The sequence below is a fragment of the Anser brachyrhynchus genome (genome assembly GCF_964034855.1).
Source record: "Anser brachyrhynchus genome assembly, chromosome: 2".
Lineage (NCBI taxonomy): Eukaryota > Metazoa > Chordata > Aves > Anseriformes > Anatidae > Anser > Anser brachyrhynchus.
Genome location: NC_137695.1, coordinates 120,951,358 through 120,966,414, shown reverse-complemented (window position 1 = coordinate 120,966,414; position 15,057 = coordinate 120,951,358). Strand labels below are relative to the sequence as shown.

General features: G+C 44.1%; 1 protein-coding gene across 1 annotated transcript; it reads left to right on the top strand.

Annotated features, from left to right (window-relative positions):
- Positions 1-12,607: 12,607 nt before the first annotated feature.
- RPS20 (ribosomal protein S20) lies at positions 12,608-15,057 on the top strand. Its single transcript, XM_080579409.1, has 4 exons — positions 12,608-12,767; positions 13,671-13,770; positions 14,500-14,573; positions 14,833-15,057. The coding sequence occupies exons 1-4, from the start codon at positions 12,765-12,767 to the stop codon at positions 15,013-15,015; spliced, it is 360 nt and encodes a 119-aa protein (XP_080435535.1). The 5' UTR covers positions 12,608-12,764; the 3' UTR covers positions 15,016-15,057.

Below are 15,057 nucleotides of genomic sequence, written 5' to 3'. Positions count from 1 at the left end.
GAGGAAGGACGAGGTTAGGGAACATTCAAACAAACAGGACATACACAAGTTCATGGGACCTGGTGGAGTGCACCCACAAATGCTGGGGGACCTGGCTGATGTCACTGTGAGGCCACGGTAATATCTGAAAGTTGTGGCAAGTGAGGGAAGCTTATGAGGAGTGGAAGAAGGTAAATGTCTCTATCTGCAAGGTCATCAGAAAGGAGGATCTGGGAAACTACAAGGCAATCAACCTCACCTCAGTCCCTTGGAACGAATAACCCTGGAGACAATTCCAAATACACAAAGGACAAGAAGGTAATTGGGTGTAGTCAGCATGGGTTTATGAAGGGGAAATCATGCTTGACCAACCTGGTAGGCTTCTGTGATGACATTATGGGCTTGTTACATGAAGGGAGAACAGTGGTTGTCGCTTATCTTGACTTCAGTGAGGCTTTTGGCACTGTTTCCCATTACATCCGTAGGTAAACTGGTGAAGTCCAGCTGGGGGCCAGTCATCAGTGGTGCACCCCAGGCATCAATATCGGGGCCAGTACAGTCGAATGTCTCTGGGGATGACCTGGATGATAGGACAGAGGGCACCATCAGCAAGTTTGTAGGTGATACTGAATTGGTTGGAGTGGTTGATACGCCAGATGGTTGCGCTGTTATTCAGCGGGACCTTGCCAGGTTGGAGAAATCTGCTGATGGCAATCCGTGCAAGGACCTGCAAAGCCTGGCAAGTGGGGCAGGAGAACCCCAGGCACCCGTAGTGGGGACCAGGGGGCTGGAAACCAGGTCTGTAGGGCAGGCACCGAGCTGACCGTGAGCCAGCGATGCGCCCTGGTGGCAGAGGCGGCCAACAGCAGCCAAGCATCTTCGTGGCAGCCAAGGGCAGCCCCAGCTCCTCCAGGGCATCCCCAGGAAGGGTGTCCCCGCTGCTCAGCCCTGGTGGGATGTGTCTGGGAGGCCGTTTTGGCAGCTCGGGACTCCGCTGGAGCAAGGAGGGCATGGTGGGACTGGAAGGAGTGCAGCAAGGGGCCGCTGAGATGGCCGAGGGGTTGGCAAACGGGCCTGGGGGAGATGCTGGGACTGCTCAGCCCAAAAAAGAGAGGGTTCAGAGGAATTTACCTGCTTGTGTAAAGGCTTGGGAGGGAGTAAAGACGGAGACAGGCTCTTCTCAGCGGCATCCAGTGACAGGACAAGAGGCACAAACTGAAGTACAGAAAACTCCACTTAAAATTAAGCAAAACCTTTTTACTGTGAGGATGGTCAAACGCTGGAATGGGTCACCCAGAGAGGTTGGGGTGTCAGCCTGGGAGATGTTCAGACCAAATTGATGTGGCACTGAGCAGGGGGATGGGCTAGGCAATCTCCGGGGGTCCCTTCCAACCTCAATAAGTCTGCGATTATAATAACGCTTATAGGTGCCTGAGCTCCTGAGTCCTCCTACAGAAATGTTTCTAGCATAAACCTATACTCTGTTTCCTCCAGGGACAACATTAAATGCAAGGAACACTTTGATTCTTTGCAATGACTTTGTCGTCTTGGGGTTCAGGTTGGAATTTTGGGCTTTTTTTTTTTCTTCACGCTCTAATATCAGTAGACCTACCAGAAAGTCTTGGCAGATTTCTCATTTTTTATATTCTGAACATTATGAATTATTAAATATTAATTATGAATTGTTAGCTCATATTTTTTGAATTATGAATTAACTTTTTGTTAATTCCTTGAAGATTTCTTCCCATCTATTCTTATATTCTTATATTTAATCCACTGGAGTCTTATCCTCTGTTTTCTTCATTTCAAGCTTCAGGTTTCTAGAAGATGCCTTCTTGCTTCTAAAGCTAGCATAAAAGCCAATGAGTGGAGCTGCACGTTGCACTTTGCTCTCTCAGACTTGCATACCTCTGTATAAAATGCTAGCAGAGGACACATGATGCTAGCAGAGCGCTGTTTCAAACGATGGTGTTACAGCTCCTGTGGAATTCTGTTCATCTGATTTTTTCCCCAAGCCTGGAAGCAGTTTTTTTTTTCTTTCCTTCCCCATACGTATGTATGCAACACGTGATGTTCCAGATGTTTAGTAAGTCACAGTTACAAGTCAAGCTAAACTTTAAGGGATACAAACTTTAGGGATATCTCATCCCTCATTTGTTCTCCTCATTCCTGAAACTGATCACCTGCAGCTTATCAACCATAACAAAGGATTTATTGAAGGCCTGGAGAAAGTGCTACAACCAGGTAATTGTAGTTTACCAACGTCTTTCTATACTTTCTGAGCATGAAATACTTGTGAAGCCAGTGCACAGCTCATTTGTCCATTTCCAGTTTGGGTTGCAGAGGTCAAGGAGGGAGGAACTTTATTACTGCTTGTGGTGGAAGCAGAGTGTTGGTATCAGTGTCACCTTGCCACGATGTAAAATATAGAAAGGGACATTGCTTTTTCTATCTATGGACTAAATGTCTCAGCAGGCTATATATAGGCACAATGAGCTTGAAAGGCTGAACTAGCATTCTCGTCCTGATCACCACTGTAAGGTCTAGCAAACCGGAAAGTCTGGGACCCAGCATTGCACGGATTCAGCCAGTGCAGCATCACTGGCACTGTGGTGCATCCAGAGGCTGTGCCCTCCAGCCTCCTGCCAGCCAGGTACACTCTGTTTGGTTTAGCATAGGTCTCCTCAAACGAGAGTGACCACATCATCATGACTGTGACTAGGAACAAACAAAGCCTCAGTTGTCCCGACTGGTAAGTGTCAGGTGTCTCATGTCATACCATCAACTAAGTTCCACAGTTTGATAACCAATTTCTGGGAAGAATGAGAGAGATGAAGGGGGAGAAAAAAAAAAAAAAGAAAAAAACACACATGGAAGTGTCATTTTATCATTCTGTATTACTTTTATCTTACAGTCCTATAAGCTATTACTGAAGGTGTAATGCCTTTAGTTTGCAAGTAGAAATATCTACAGATATTTCATAACCAGTTATAAACCAGCATAAACTGCAGTTCCTATAGTACTCTTTTTGGGGGGTGTGGGAGCATTACTGTTAGACAAATTTGGTAATTAAGCAGGCAATGGTTATCTGTTTCACCGTTACACAGCTTCTGGCTTCCCATCAGCAGGGAGCCCCTGTAGCCCTGCTCTTGGCGTGTTCTGTTGTTTGCTTCTCTTTCCTTAGAGGCTTCTTCTGTGTCCACTTAATTTCATATTCCTTTTTTGTTTTGTGTTGTTTTTCTGCTGTGATACTGTATCTCAACCCAGAAAGCAAGAGGTAACAACACTATCTTCATGTGATAAAAATACTATATAACTTGGAGGTGGGGACATCACTAATACAGGATGGGAAGCATGAAGATTTTTGGGTTACTTCTGTATTCAATAGTAAGAAATTTTGGACTTTTCAGAAATTCTGGACCTTTCTGAGGTGGACTGCATTTCATATCATTTGCCACAGACTCCAAATGCAAATAATTTCAGCAATCACAATCCAGAGTTATTTTTATACTCCCTATTTTTACCTTCATGTATTTTATGATTATAATCTAAACATAGGCATCTAGTTTTATTCTTTGCTTTGCTGCAGAGAAATAATGTTTTACAGAATACCACAAATATTTGTAAAATCAACGGGGGCTTAAGTGGATGCTTAATATTTGTATTGGTGTGGGTTTTTTGCATTATTAGCATCTGTGCTTATAAATGCCTGGACTAGAACAAAGATAAAAATAGGGGTAGAAAATTAATGACTACTTTTAACATTAACTATATGCTGAATATTTTACTTATACTTTATTTTAGTCATTCATCTGCTGCGAATATCTCATACAGCGTTCAAAGAGCCTCTTTCTATGCTTCGCTTAACCCAGCTGCCAAATATTTGTCTGCCTGTCAAACGAACAGCCTTTAAACCAGTTAAAGAAAGAAAATGGAACGACGACGACGACAACAAAAAAGAAAAGTCTACTGGCTTCTGTCCCAGTACACCGTCAGCTCAGGATGCCGTGGGACAATTTGATAGTAGAGGCACCATCCGACCTGGGTTTGTCGGCGCACGAGGCTGAGTTGTTGCGCTCCCTACCCAGCCTGACGTTCAATAGCCCGAGTGTTCGGCAGAGCAGGGAGGTGACTGCATTTGCCTTTGCAGGGCACCTGGGATAATAGGGTAATTCATAACTTAATAAATATTCTACTGCACATGAGCCAGGCTACAAAGAGCAAAGTAGGCTGCATATTGGAAATGTAAATGTCCAGCCCTTTTTAAGTTATTCCCCCACCCCCCCCAAAAGGGGTGGAAGGAAAAGCCAGTTTTATTTTCAGGCCATGTGTTTTGCTCAGCCGCTTCAAAAATGGTGAAAGAGTTTTGATTCACACATGCCACCAGTGAAACTGGCCCCAGAGACCAGTATGGAAAGTTGCACCTTAACAGCGGCATCAAAAAAAGATGAGTGTTCACGTGGGAGTTCATACACCAGCGAGGCTGTGTTTTTTTAATAGCAGTTAATTGTATGTATTATGTAATACAGTAAGTTTAGACAGATAGCTATCATGTACTTTGGCCACAACCTTGTTTCTCTTATCCAACAGTTTCATTAATGGGATTTGCAGACAACACAAAAGCCACTCGCGAAGTTTTTAAAGGACTGTATCATTGCGTTGACATGTCACCTGAATTTCTCTTTGCATGTAGTGCAACAGAACCTCTCCAGACAGTTGAAGTCGTACATCCTTGTACAGCTTTTGGGAATGAAATGATTGCTATTAGATGTTTTCTGATTTAAAGGGGAGAAAGGGGATGTTCGTTATTTTTAATATCTCCTTCACGTCAAAGGCTGATGTTCAGAGGAAATCAATTTTTGATTTTTTTGTTCAACTTGAATATTTTCATATTGCATATCTTATTTTATAAAGTTGTGTGTTGAATTACGAACCGTGCTTGGAAAAAGTGTCCTAACCATAAAAATTAACGCTACCTGAAAAAATCATAGCAAGGGTAGCATGAAAGAGCCATTTGTGCGGGGAGACAAGGGGTGGCTGGAGGAGGCAATGAGGCAAACCAAAAACTCCAAAAAAAAAAAAAAAAAAAGGCAATTTGCTACAAGTTTTTCAGTGACATTCCCATTGAAGAATCATCTTATGATGGTGTTTGAATTTCCCTCCTGTATGCTACAGGTACTTGCTCACTGGGCTGTCAGTGAAAGAAAAGAAATTTATTTTCTATACTTTATAATACATTATATACACTATGATTTTAATAGTAAAAAGCTTGATTTTCCATATCAAAGGTGTTTTTTTCTTTTTTTTTTTCCAGGAAATGGGAAAAGCAGTCCCTAGGCATTAGCATATACATTTGTGCCAGCCAGAACAAAGTGACTGACTCTACCTCACACCAGGAATATTTCACAAGAGTGTATTTGAAGCAGTTCTTTCTCTGAATGCATCAGGGACTCTCAGAAAGGAAATGTACCTGCTGCAAGTTTGCGGAAAGGGGGCCACTGATAGAACAAAGTACAGGCTGGGTGGTCTTAGAAACATCTTCAAACAGACGACATTATTGAAAGATGATGTTGTAATGTAAGTATTTTTTACTTGAAAGAAAAACGTGAGATCATAATGCTGAAAAAACTACAGGTATTGATATTTATTTTTTCAGGGGGCATCGCTACCATACTCAAAAACACCTTCTATGTATACTACAAAAATTAACTTTACTTGCCTAAAAATTGAATATACTTGACCACAACCTTCTTTTGTCCTAATGCTAATTTTACCTCATTTTTAAACAAGTAGGTAATCCTGCTCCCCTTGGAAAACCTGTCGCTAGAGTTTTCACTGTGCGTGGAGGTGGGGATGTTTGGGATGGAAGAGTGATCATGTGCACTCAAGTATAGTTGCTCTTACTACAATTTAAGGGATTGTTGCGGGGGAAATGTATTTTCTACTTTATAGTATTTTTATAATACATTTCCTGGGATAATAAGCAATATTCTGTATTTGTAACAGTGATGTTTTACAGGCTGGTGCGAAAGGAAATGTACAAGCCATGTTTTCATTACAAGTCAAATAGGAACTTCTGCTGTGTATTTAGGTCAAAGCTTTAATAGACTTACCTTGCTCTCGTGTAAGTTCCCCTAAGCAGGATGGTCGAGTGTTCTGTGAAACGACATGAGAAACTCTGCAGTCGTTGTTCCTGCCCCCCAACCACAACCTCATAATTTCCAAGTAGTAGGCTGCAGCTGCCGCTTTGCCACATTAGCTTTATAAGAAGTTAGCAAGACCTTTGAAACCAAAACTTCTTAATATTTGATGCCTCTTGGATCGCTTTCATGTTACAGCGTGGATCTGTCCAGCTGTTCTGAACAATCAGTGTAATGATTTCCTCAGCAGCTATTAATTCCTGTTGCTAAAGCACATCTTTAGCACCAAAGGTATCTCATTTAGTTCCAGGTTCTAAGTTTTATGTTATTCCTCTTTCTGTCAGTTTTTGAATAATTATACCTCGCTAGTTCACACAGGGTCAGGTCACAACAGGAGATGCATTACTGAATTTGGCTTTAGTTTTTCCTTTACAGACGGCAGGGTTGGGAAGGGCAGCTCTTCCAAGCGACAAAGAAGTCAGTCTGACGCTGGGTTGTAATCTAAATAAAACCATGAGATGCAACCAATCTCCTTCTCTAATGTTCCTGGACAATCATGATGCCAATTCCCCCCCTTGTTTTACATCTCCTCATCATCTGTAGCAAGCATTTCCTAAATTTTCCAGTGCTTGCAAACATTCATCATCTGAAAAACAGGTGATTCAGGAATATCGCAAGGAGGAAATTAATCTTGAAGGGATGAAGAAAAACTTCTGGGAAAAAAAAAAAATACCTGATGCATTCTGTGTCAAGAGGCTAGCTCGTCAGGCGTAAGGCAGTGTGAGGTCCGAATCATTCCTGAAATTATCCCTGCTCCATGACAGAGGCAGCACAGGCACTGTGAAACTATTCCCTCCTACTCTGCTTCACCAAAGAATTAGATTAAATTAAACTGGTCTTTCAGAGAAAAAAATAAAACGCGATCGGTGACTTCATAACAGGGCTCTAAAACAGTAGACATCGTTAACAAAATATGTGTAGTGCATATATTGCTAAACATAATTACTGCAGCAGTATCAACCTTTTCTTCCTAAGGACAGACACCCAACCTCGCAAACCCCCTGCTGCTGGTAGCTTGCCACAAAGTCTCTGCAGGAGGCAGACCTTGGAGAGAAAGACAGCTCCTAGAGTCTGTGTTAGCCCAAAATGTACTGTGAGAGTCTGTAAAGCTGGGGCGTGCTGCTGACCCCTCGGTGCTCTGAGCACGGCGTCTGCAGAGAAGCCAGTGAGGTGAGCGCCGCAGCCAGCGCCTGGCCTGGAAGCCGCTTCCAGTTGCTAGAACAGCTTGCTGCGCTCGGACAGCCATGTGGATATGGGGAAATAGATGCAGCTTCTCAGCACATGCTATAAGCTATTGCGTCGTCTTGAACTATTTTTTTTTCCCAGGTAAATTAGCCGTTGTGACAAACAGTGCCTAGTGGTACTGCCTGACGTGGCAAAAGCTGGACTGCAGAAGTCGTTTGGAATAAATTTTTTTGTACTTGGTTCACCTTTCCACACACGAAGTCTTCCCAGGTGATGTCTAAAGTGGAAACTGGGTGCAGAAATACCAGTTCTGTTTCTGTGCCCACTAGGTCTGCTTTTACTGGGCTGACGCTAGGGGTTTTCTGCGCAGGAATTGCACGCCCTCCCTTGGTAGCGTGGCCTCGATACCGGCAGGTGACACGGTACGAATGCGAGCGTAAGCGGTGCATGTGAGCTGAATGCCCAAACCTGGCTCTTCTCACAGGGTGTTTGCCCCACAGCTGATAATGCCAAGGGGAAACTAACAATAACGAGGTTTGCCTAATACAATGATCACCCAGATTAAACAGCGAGTGCCTTTTGGGGAAAGGAGTCAGCCTGAAGAGAAGTGTCCTCCCCATCGCGCTCGGCAAGCAGCTGCCACCCACAAGGGGACCCTCAGCAAGAGGCCGCCAGCTGGGACCCCCCTCTCTGGGGAGCAGGTGGGAACCCGGGGGACATTTTTGGCAGCACGTGGGGTGGCTTGCACAAGAACGTGCGCCCACATCTCCAGCTCGCATTTAGGAACGGGGGGACCTGCGCTCCCGAGAGTGGGAAGTAAACCGCACTTCTGGCAAGAGGCTGGGAGGCGCACATGGAGGTGCGTGAATGTGAACGCGGGGTTAGAATCGGGGGAATTTGGCACAGCGGGATATTTAGGAAATTAGCCGGTGCTTATTAACACTTTGTAAGCATCTAGTATTGTGTTTTATGTTGTACCGTTGGCACTGATCCACAGAACATAGTTCACTGATTACTGACAAATTACATGTTTCTGTCTTATTTCAGTCCTGAGTGTTCAAAGGCATGTTGCAGTGATGTACCACATTAAGCATCAACAGAATTGCTGTAGTATATTAGCCGTTAACTACCTCTCTTACTATTATTCCTGTCGGAAGAACAAGGCAACAGGCTCTAACCAGGTCATTGATACTAGTAGCCAAATGAATTACCTGTCAGTAATGAGGAATGAGCTTGCGATGACTATGAAGATGGCGCTGCCCATCTGAAAAAGTGTCTTTATCATCAATATTTGTGGCTACATTTATCAACTATAAAGGACTCCCTCGAAGCACAATTGCTCTTTTTCTGAGTCATGGATCTAGTTCACTTTCTCCTCAATTACGTAATAATTTAAAGTAAAGAAAGCCTAATATGTTGATTTTTTTTATATTTTATATGGTGGAAGTGGCAGAAAAAAATTTAAGATTTAAATGGACAGGCTAGGTGCAGTATTAGAATTCCAGCTATGGACCGGTGCTGATGCATTCTGTCCATCTGCCACCTGCAAAGTACGTTAAGTCACCGGCTAGCTACTCAGCTACAAAAATCAGCCTTCAGAGGGGGTCTGCTTTCAGTTCTGGCAGGTTTTCTGGAAGAGCTTCAATAGCTGAGGTAGCTGTGGACAGAGTAAATACAGATATTCAGAATTTACAGATGGATACTAACAGGTTCTACCTAAGTGCTGAGCAAAGAACTTGTCGGAGATTTCTGAGATATGAGACAATTGAATAACTTCAAGTCAACACGAGAGGATCTGCAGACACTTGCAACTTGCAATTAAGCCCAAGCAAACGCTGAAGCCTTTCCGAAAATGCTTGAAAATAGCTTTTATTGGATTGCTGCTGACTGGTTTAAATACTCCACTTCCTACTGATGATTTCCTGAGAAGCCTTGAGTACGATCCTGCTTCACAGGTATTTTATGACCAGAAGTTCAAATAAAATCTCAGTTTTCAAAGAACTTGGAGAAGGAAGTAATTTTCAAAGTAAAGAGGAATGTATTTCGGCAATATGTTCACCACCACTGAAAGCAAAGACTACAGGCTTAACCTGGCGTAACCCTGGCCCCACTTCCCGTGAGATGCCAGCATTGAATAATCACTATCCAAAATGACAAAGCAAATTTAAGGAAGCTACTGTGAGCCCCGTCCGAACCATTCACAAGCCTTCGCTTCGGGACTGGTTACCGTAGTACTTCAGAAGATGCTGAGTGCCAGCAGGCGCACGCTCGTTCAGTTAGTCCTTCAGTCACGTAGGTAGGCTCATACCAGAATCTGCTCTTGATTCATGACCACCCCAGCACTAGGAGGAACCTAGCAGGTCTCAAAGATCTGTTTTGTCACATGAGCAAAGGAGGACAGAAGTTTAGACTGACAATAGACTTAATGGATTTAGATTTGTAGAATATTGGAACATTTTTTGGATAATTTGGATGTTAGCCTCAGCCACAGGGGAAAAATATCTTCCCAGGCAAAACGTGGCAAGATTAAATTCAGTGGCAATAAAGAGATAAAGAACCAGATGAGCATTCATTTATCACAAAGTAAAGATGTTCAAGCTAAAATTAAGCAAAGGACCACAAATGATTACAAGAACCTAACTCCCAACACATACATAATTAATTAACAGGATGAACTGAATAATTAATTTGGAAGCATAAATTGCATCAAAGTGGTTTTACTATAATCTGGTGGAAAATATATGGATAACAAAATATTCAGATCACTACTCAGGCTATTTCTGAAGGATAAGCTGGTCATAGGAAATAAGTGATCTATATGTTAAAAACAAAAAAATAAAATGTCATGAATGGACATGGGAGAATATTCTGAGTGACAAATCATGAAATTAGGTATTAAATAGTTTTTGCTACAGGCTATTTGGTCTTGTTAAAAGGATGGCTTGCTTCTTGATCTTTTACCTTCTTAGTTATGTGATATAAGGAAAGCACTCTTGGAAGCTTCATCTAAAAAGTGTATGCCAACACCGTATTTATTAGCTATGAAATTCTGAGTTTTTTCAAGTAAACTGAAGTTGGCACAGGCTGGGAGAAAAACCTGTATTAAAACCGATATGTAACCAAAGGGAAAACAGGCATAATACAAGATATGAATTACATCCTAAAAGCTGCAGAATATTCAGAAGGTGAGCTAAAAGTTACATTGACAATGGATATTTACCCATCTGAACAGCAGAAAGGAGTAATTAAAAAAAAATTATTTCAGAGAAAGCAGAAAGTTTAGATAAATTTCTGTTTTAGATTTTTGGCAAAAAAAAAAACATTAGTATCAGAAAATTCTAACAATAACTAAGGAAAGCCTTAAACATAGGAACTAAAGTAAGGCGTTTTTTAAATCAGCAGCTCCAGATAGCTTGCATCCAAGAATTTTAAGAGCTGGCAAAGGAGACTTGTGTGCTGTTAATGTGGTTTTTCCATAAGCTTTGAGAAATCTGGGGAAGCTCAGAAAAAAAAAAATCTCACAGAAAGCTGAGGTGGCGCCAATATCAGAAAAACGTAAGAAAGGAACAAAATCAGGAATTTACTGTCAACCTTGCATTAATCCCAGGGAAAAAAAAATAAAACAAAAGAACACCTGAATCCTTGGTAGAGGAACAAGAAATAAATGACAACACTTAAATAACACAGACCAAATATATGAAATGCACCTTTTGACTTTATTTCTCTTACCATTATAGCATATGTTTGGTAGACAATAGGAACAGTGTTCATCTAACATATTTGTATATGGACTTATTCGGTACAACACCTAGAAACTGGCTTAGTTGCGCACATATAATTCAATGTAAGTAAATTAAACATTAAGGTTACAGATGTGTGTCATCAATGAGGAATCAGTCAGATGTCTTTATAAATGAATCCCACTGGAATTAGTTCTTGGCACCAAGCTACTTAACATTTTATTGGGAAATAAAGTTTACTAATGATATTCACAAATGCTCTAAGTAAATAGTGTAGTGAGACAGCTGATTTGGAATCATCTGTATTACTGGAAACATCAAGTGCTTTAGCATGATTGGTGTGAGGTTATGTATTTAAGAATGATGAATATAAAACACTTCTAGAATGGAAAACTTCCTCAGGAAGTAGTTGGAACAGCTGATAACAGCGTAAACATGGATTCCTTATGCATAATTGAGTTCAAAGTTGTTAATGTAATTGTTAATCAGATCAGAAAACAAACGACCAGAAACAAAAGCTGCTTTCACTGCAGGGAGGAAGGGGCCGGAGAAACAGGACTATCACCAAACAGATTTTCCAAGTATGGATTGCGATTGGCAAAGGAAGCTGTAACAGGATGACTACTTCTGTATTCATCTTTATTGAAGCTGCTTTATCAGAATACACCATCAAATTCAGAAACAATGCATTAGCAAATGAGAGACTACAGAGAGCAAGTACAAGTGATCCAGCCGCAAAACAAATCCAAAACTGAGCGGTGCGGTAATTGGCATATGCATATGGTTATGCATCTCATGTGAAATTTAAGGACCATTTGAAGACCCATGAAGTATTTGATCACAGAAAAAAAATATATAAATAGCAGTGTGACAGCTGAAACAAAATTCAGATTAAAACACCAAGCAGGCTTTTTTGAACAGATGTCGTAATTACTAAACTTCCAAAGGTGGCAGTAATTTTGCTAACGTTATGCACGTCTGCGATTACTGGACAAGATACCCACAGCTAGAATTGATATACTATTTTTAAAAGCTAATTGCAATGATCTTACTATCACCCATTGTTTCTTAAGTTATAACACCCGTTTCTCCATCAGGTTAGTAGCGACGGAAGCAGGATGGGCATACTTCGAGCAAGAAGTTTTGCGGCTGGCACTTATCGACGTCCAGGCCACACCAACGAGTGCTCCCGTCAGGAAAACATCCCTCTGGAGCAGAACCTGAAGGAAGGGAGTTCAATAAAGAAAATTAATTAAAGTTCCTGGGCCCGGGAGGGAATGAAAGCAGGATTTTTTGCTTAACACCACTTAAAGCCTCAGCCGCCTGGCCTCCCCTGGGGCAGGAGAGGCGGAGGGCCGCGCTGACACCCCGTTGAGCAGCCCAGGACCCGTCCCCGCCCCGCAGCACCACTACGAGGCTCCCCCGGCCGGTTCCGGGTGCTGCAGCGGGGGTGAAAGGTCCCGCAGCTCCCGGATGGAGGCGGCGCGGCCGTGCAGAGCGGCGCCCCGCCCGCTATATAAGCGCGGCCCCGCGGCCGGGCCCTCCTCTCGCCGCGCAGCCCGCTCCGCAGCCGCCGCCGCCTCCTGGCTCACCGCTGTTCGCTGGGCCCCGCGCCGCCCCCGCCCGGGAATAAGTCGGTCAGGAAGGCCCCGCTGCCGCCATGGTGAGCCGGGGGCAGGGAGCGGGGAGGGAAGGAGCCGGGGGCCGAGCGGGGCTGGGCTGCGGCAGGCTCGGCGCCGGCTGCGGGCCCGGGGGCCGCGCCGCGGAGGGGAGGCGGCTGCGCGCTGCCCGGCTCCGAGCTGGGGCGCCGCGCGGAGGTCGGGGGGCTCCGGGGGGCGCTGCCTTTCCCGAGGGCTCCCCCCGAGGGCTCCCCCTTCCTTCCCTTCCTTCTTTCCGCCCGCCCTTCCTCCCGCGGGGAGCCGTGCCGGGGCGGGCCGCAGCGGGCACGGCGCTGCCGCCCCCGGCGCCGCGTGGCCGGGACTCGGCCGGCGCCGGGCTCCCGGGGGGGGACCCGCGGTGCGGGGCTGGGCCGGGGGCGTGCGGCCGGCGTGGGGAGAGGCGCCGTGGGGCCGTCACTTGGTTGTGAGAGTCTTCCGTTCTTAAATCCGGTCTCCTCGGTGGGCTTATTAACTTCTTCTGGCCAGCTGCCTCTCTTTGTTCTCGCTGTTCGGGTTTGCCCCTGTGGAGTTGGTATCTTCCTAAATTGATTTGTGGCGAGGTTGCCAGGTATATAAAATATCAGAGGTGTTTATTTTGAGCCCAAGGAGGATCAGTGTCTGGACAGCCTGCTTTACGTGTAGGCAAGCCAGGGAGGGGAAGCGTTGCAACTTGCCTCTTCTTTCTGCTGTTCTTCCTCGGAGCAGCTACAGCATGCACCATCCCCCGTGTTCCCTCTGCCTGCTGCGTACCCTCGTACCTCCCTGATAACGCCACCGGCTCAGTCCAATAAGTAGTCCCTAACCTAAGTCGTTCTTGACAGTCCACAATTCCTTTTTTTAAAAGGTCGCGCCGTGGTGTTAGTTGGTGCTGACCGTCGGGTTTGATATTTACACCTTTGACATTTCAGGCGTTTAAGGATACCGGCAAGGCACCTGTGGAACAAGAGGTGGCAATTCATCGCATCAGAATTACTTTGACGAGTCGCAACGTGAAATCACTTGAGAAGGGTGAGTGAGACCTTTTTTTGTTTTAACCCGGGTAGCTTTTTAAGTAACTGATACATACGATGTATTGCAAAATGCAATGTGTTGAAACTAGTTGGAATGAGAGATCTTAGCGTTTGCCTGTTGGTATGTGACTGCAGCTAACAAAGTTAGCCGTGTGAAGGGCTTCATATGCTGATAGGTAGGTTCTAATTTAATTTATAATGGAGACTGTAGGGCTTTTCATTGTACCGAAAATGCACATCATCAGTGTGAATGTCAGAGTGCAGCTTCTGCCCCGCAATTCTTGCGGGGATTTTAGATGTTGCTGGTGGAACGGGTAAGAACCAAAAGGCGCGTTTCTTGGTTGATATTTTGTCGTCGTTGTTATTAAGTGGTCAGTTACAAGTTTAACATGCAACAAGGAGTTGTTTTGTCTTGTTTAGGAACTGACTTCGCTAGTGTTTTGCCATATGCTGTAAATATTGTAGAATCAATGTTTGTTGCCTGGTCTTTGGGCTGCTGACAGCTTAAACGTAGCTTAACGTGTAGTAAGAGCTGTTGGCTGCTGTTACAGTGTGAGTTTGTGAGCTGTGGGGTAAGCCTTCCACTTCCGTGCAGTTGGCTATGAAGAGAACTTAGACGTGAATCACAGTGATCGCTCTATACGCTATTCCGAGCCAACGTATCTTTTCTTAATCTTCACTTAAACAAAAAACTCCCAAGCCTGAAACTATTTTGTATTTTTTTCAGTCTGTGCCGACTTGATCAGAGGTGCTAAGGAGAAAAACCTAAAGGTGAAAGGACCTGTTCGCATGCCCACCAAGGTACGGAAACTTCCAAGACAGGAAAAAACACTTTTTTTTTTTTCTGCAAATGAGCACTGAGAACATCTTTTTAGAACAAAAGTTGAGATGAAAAGCAGTACTGCTAAATTGAGGGCGATACAGTGTGAACATAATGATAATGACTTGACAAGGTGCTTTGACACTTGGGACAGCTGTGTAGTAGTGCCATAAATGTTGAAAAGGGAAGGGGCTTCTGTGTGCCTCAGCCTGATACCCGGTGTTTATGGTCTCGCTGCAGACTCTGCGAATCACTACCAGGAAGACACCTTGTGGTGAAGGTTCGAAGACCTGGGACCGCTTCCAAATGCGCATCCACAAGCGGCTCATCGACTTGCACAGCCCTTCTGAGATCGTGAAGCAGATCACTTCCATCAGCATCGAACCAGGTGTAGAAGTCGAAGTCACTATTGCCGATGCCTAAAAGATGGTCATCTACCCTGAATAAAGCCGATTTACAAATTTT

Coding starts and splice junctions, on each gene's coding strand:
- RPS20 (XM_080579409.1), top strand. Junction 13,771..14,499: donor CGTGAAATCACTTGAGAAGG/GTGAGTGAGACC, acceptor TATTTTTTTCAG/TCTGTGCCGACTTGATCAGA. Junction 14,574..14,832: donor CTGTTCGCATGCCCACCAAG/GTACGGAAACTT, acceptor GTCTCGCTGCAG/ACTCTGCGAATCACTACCAG.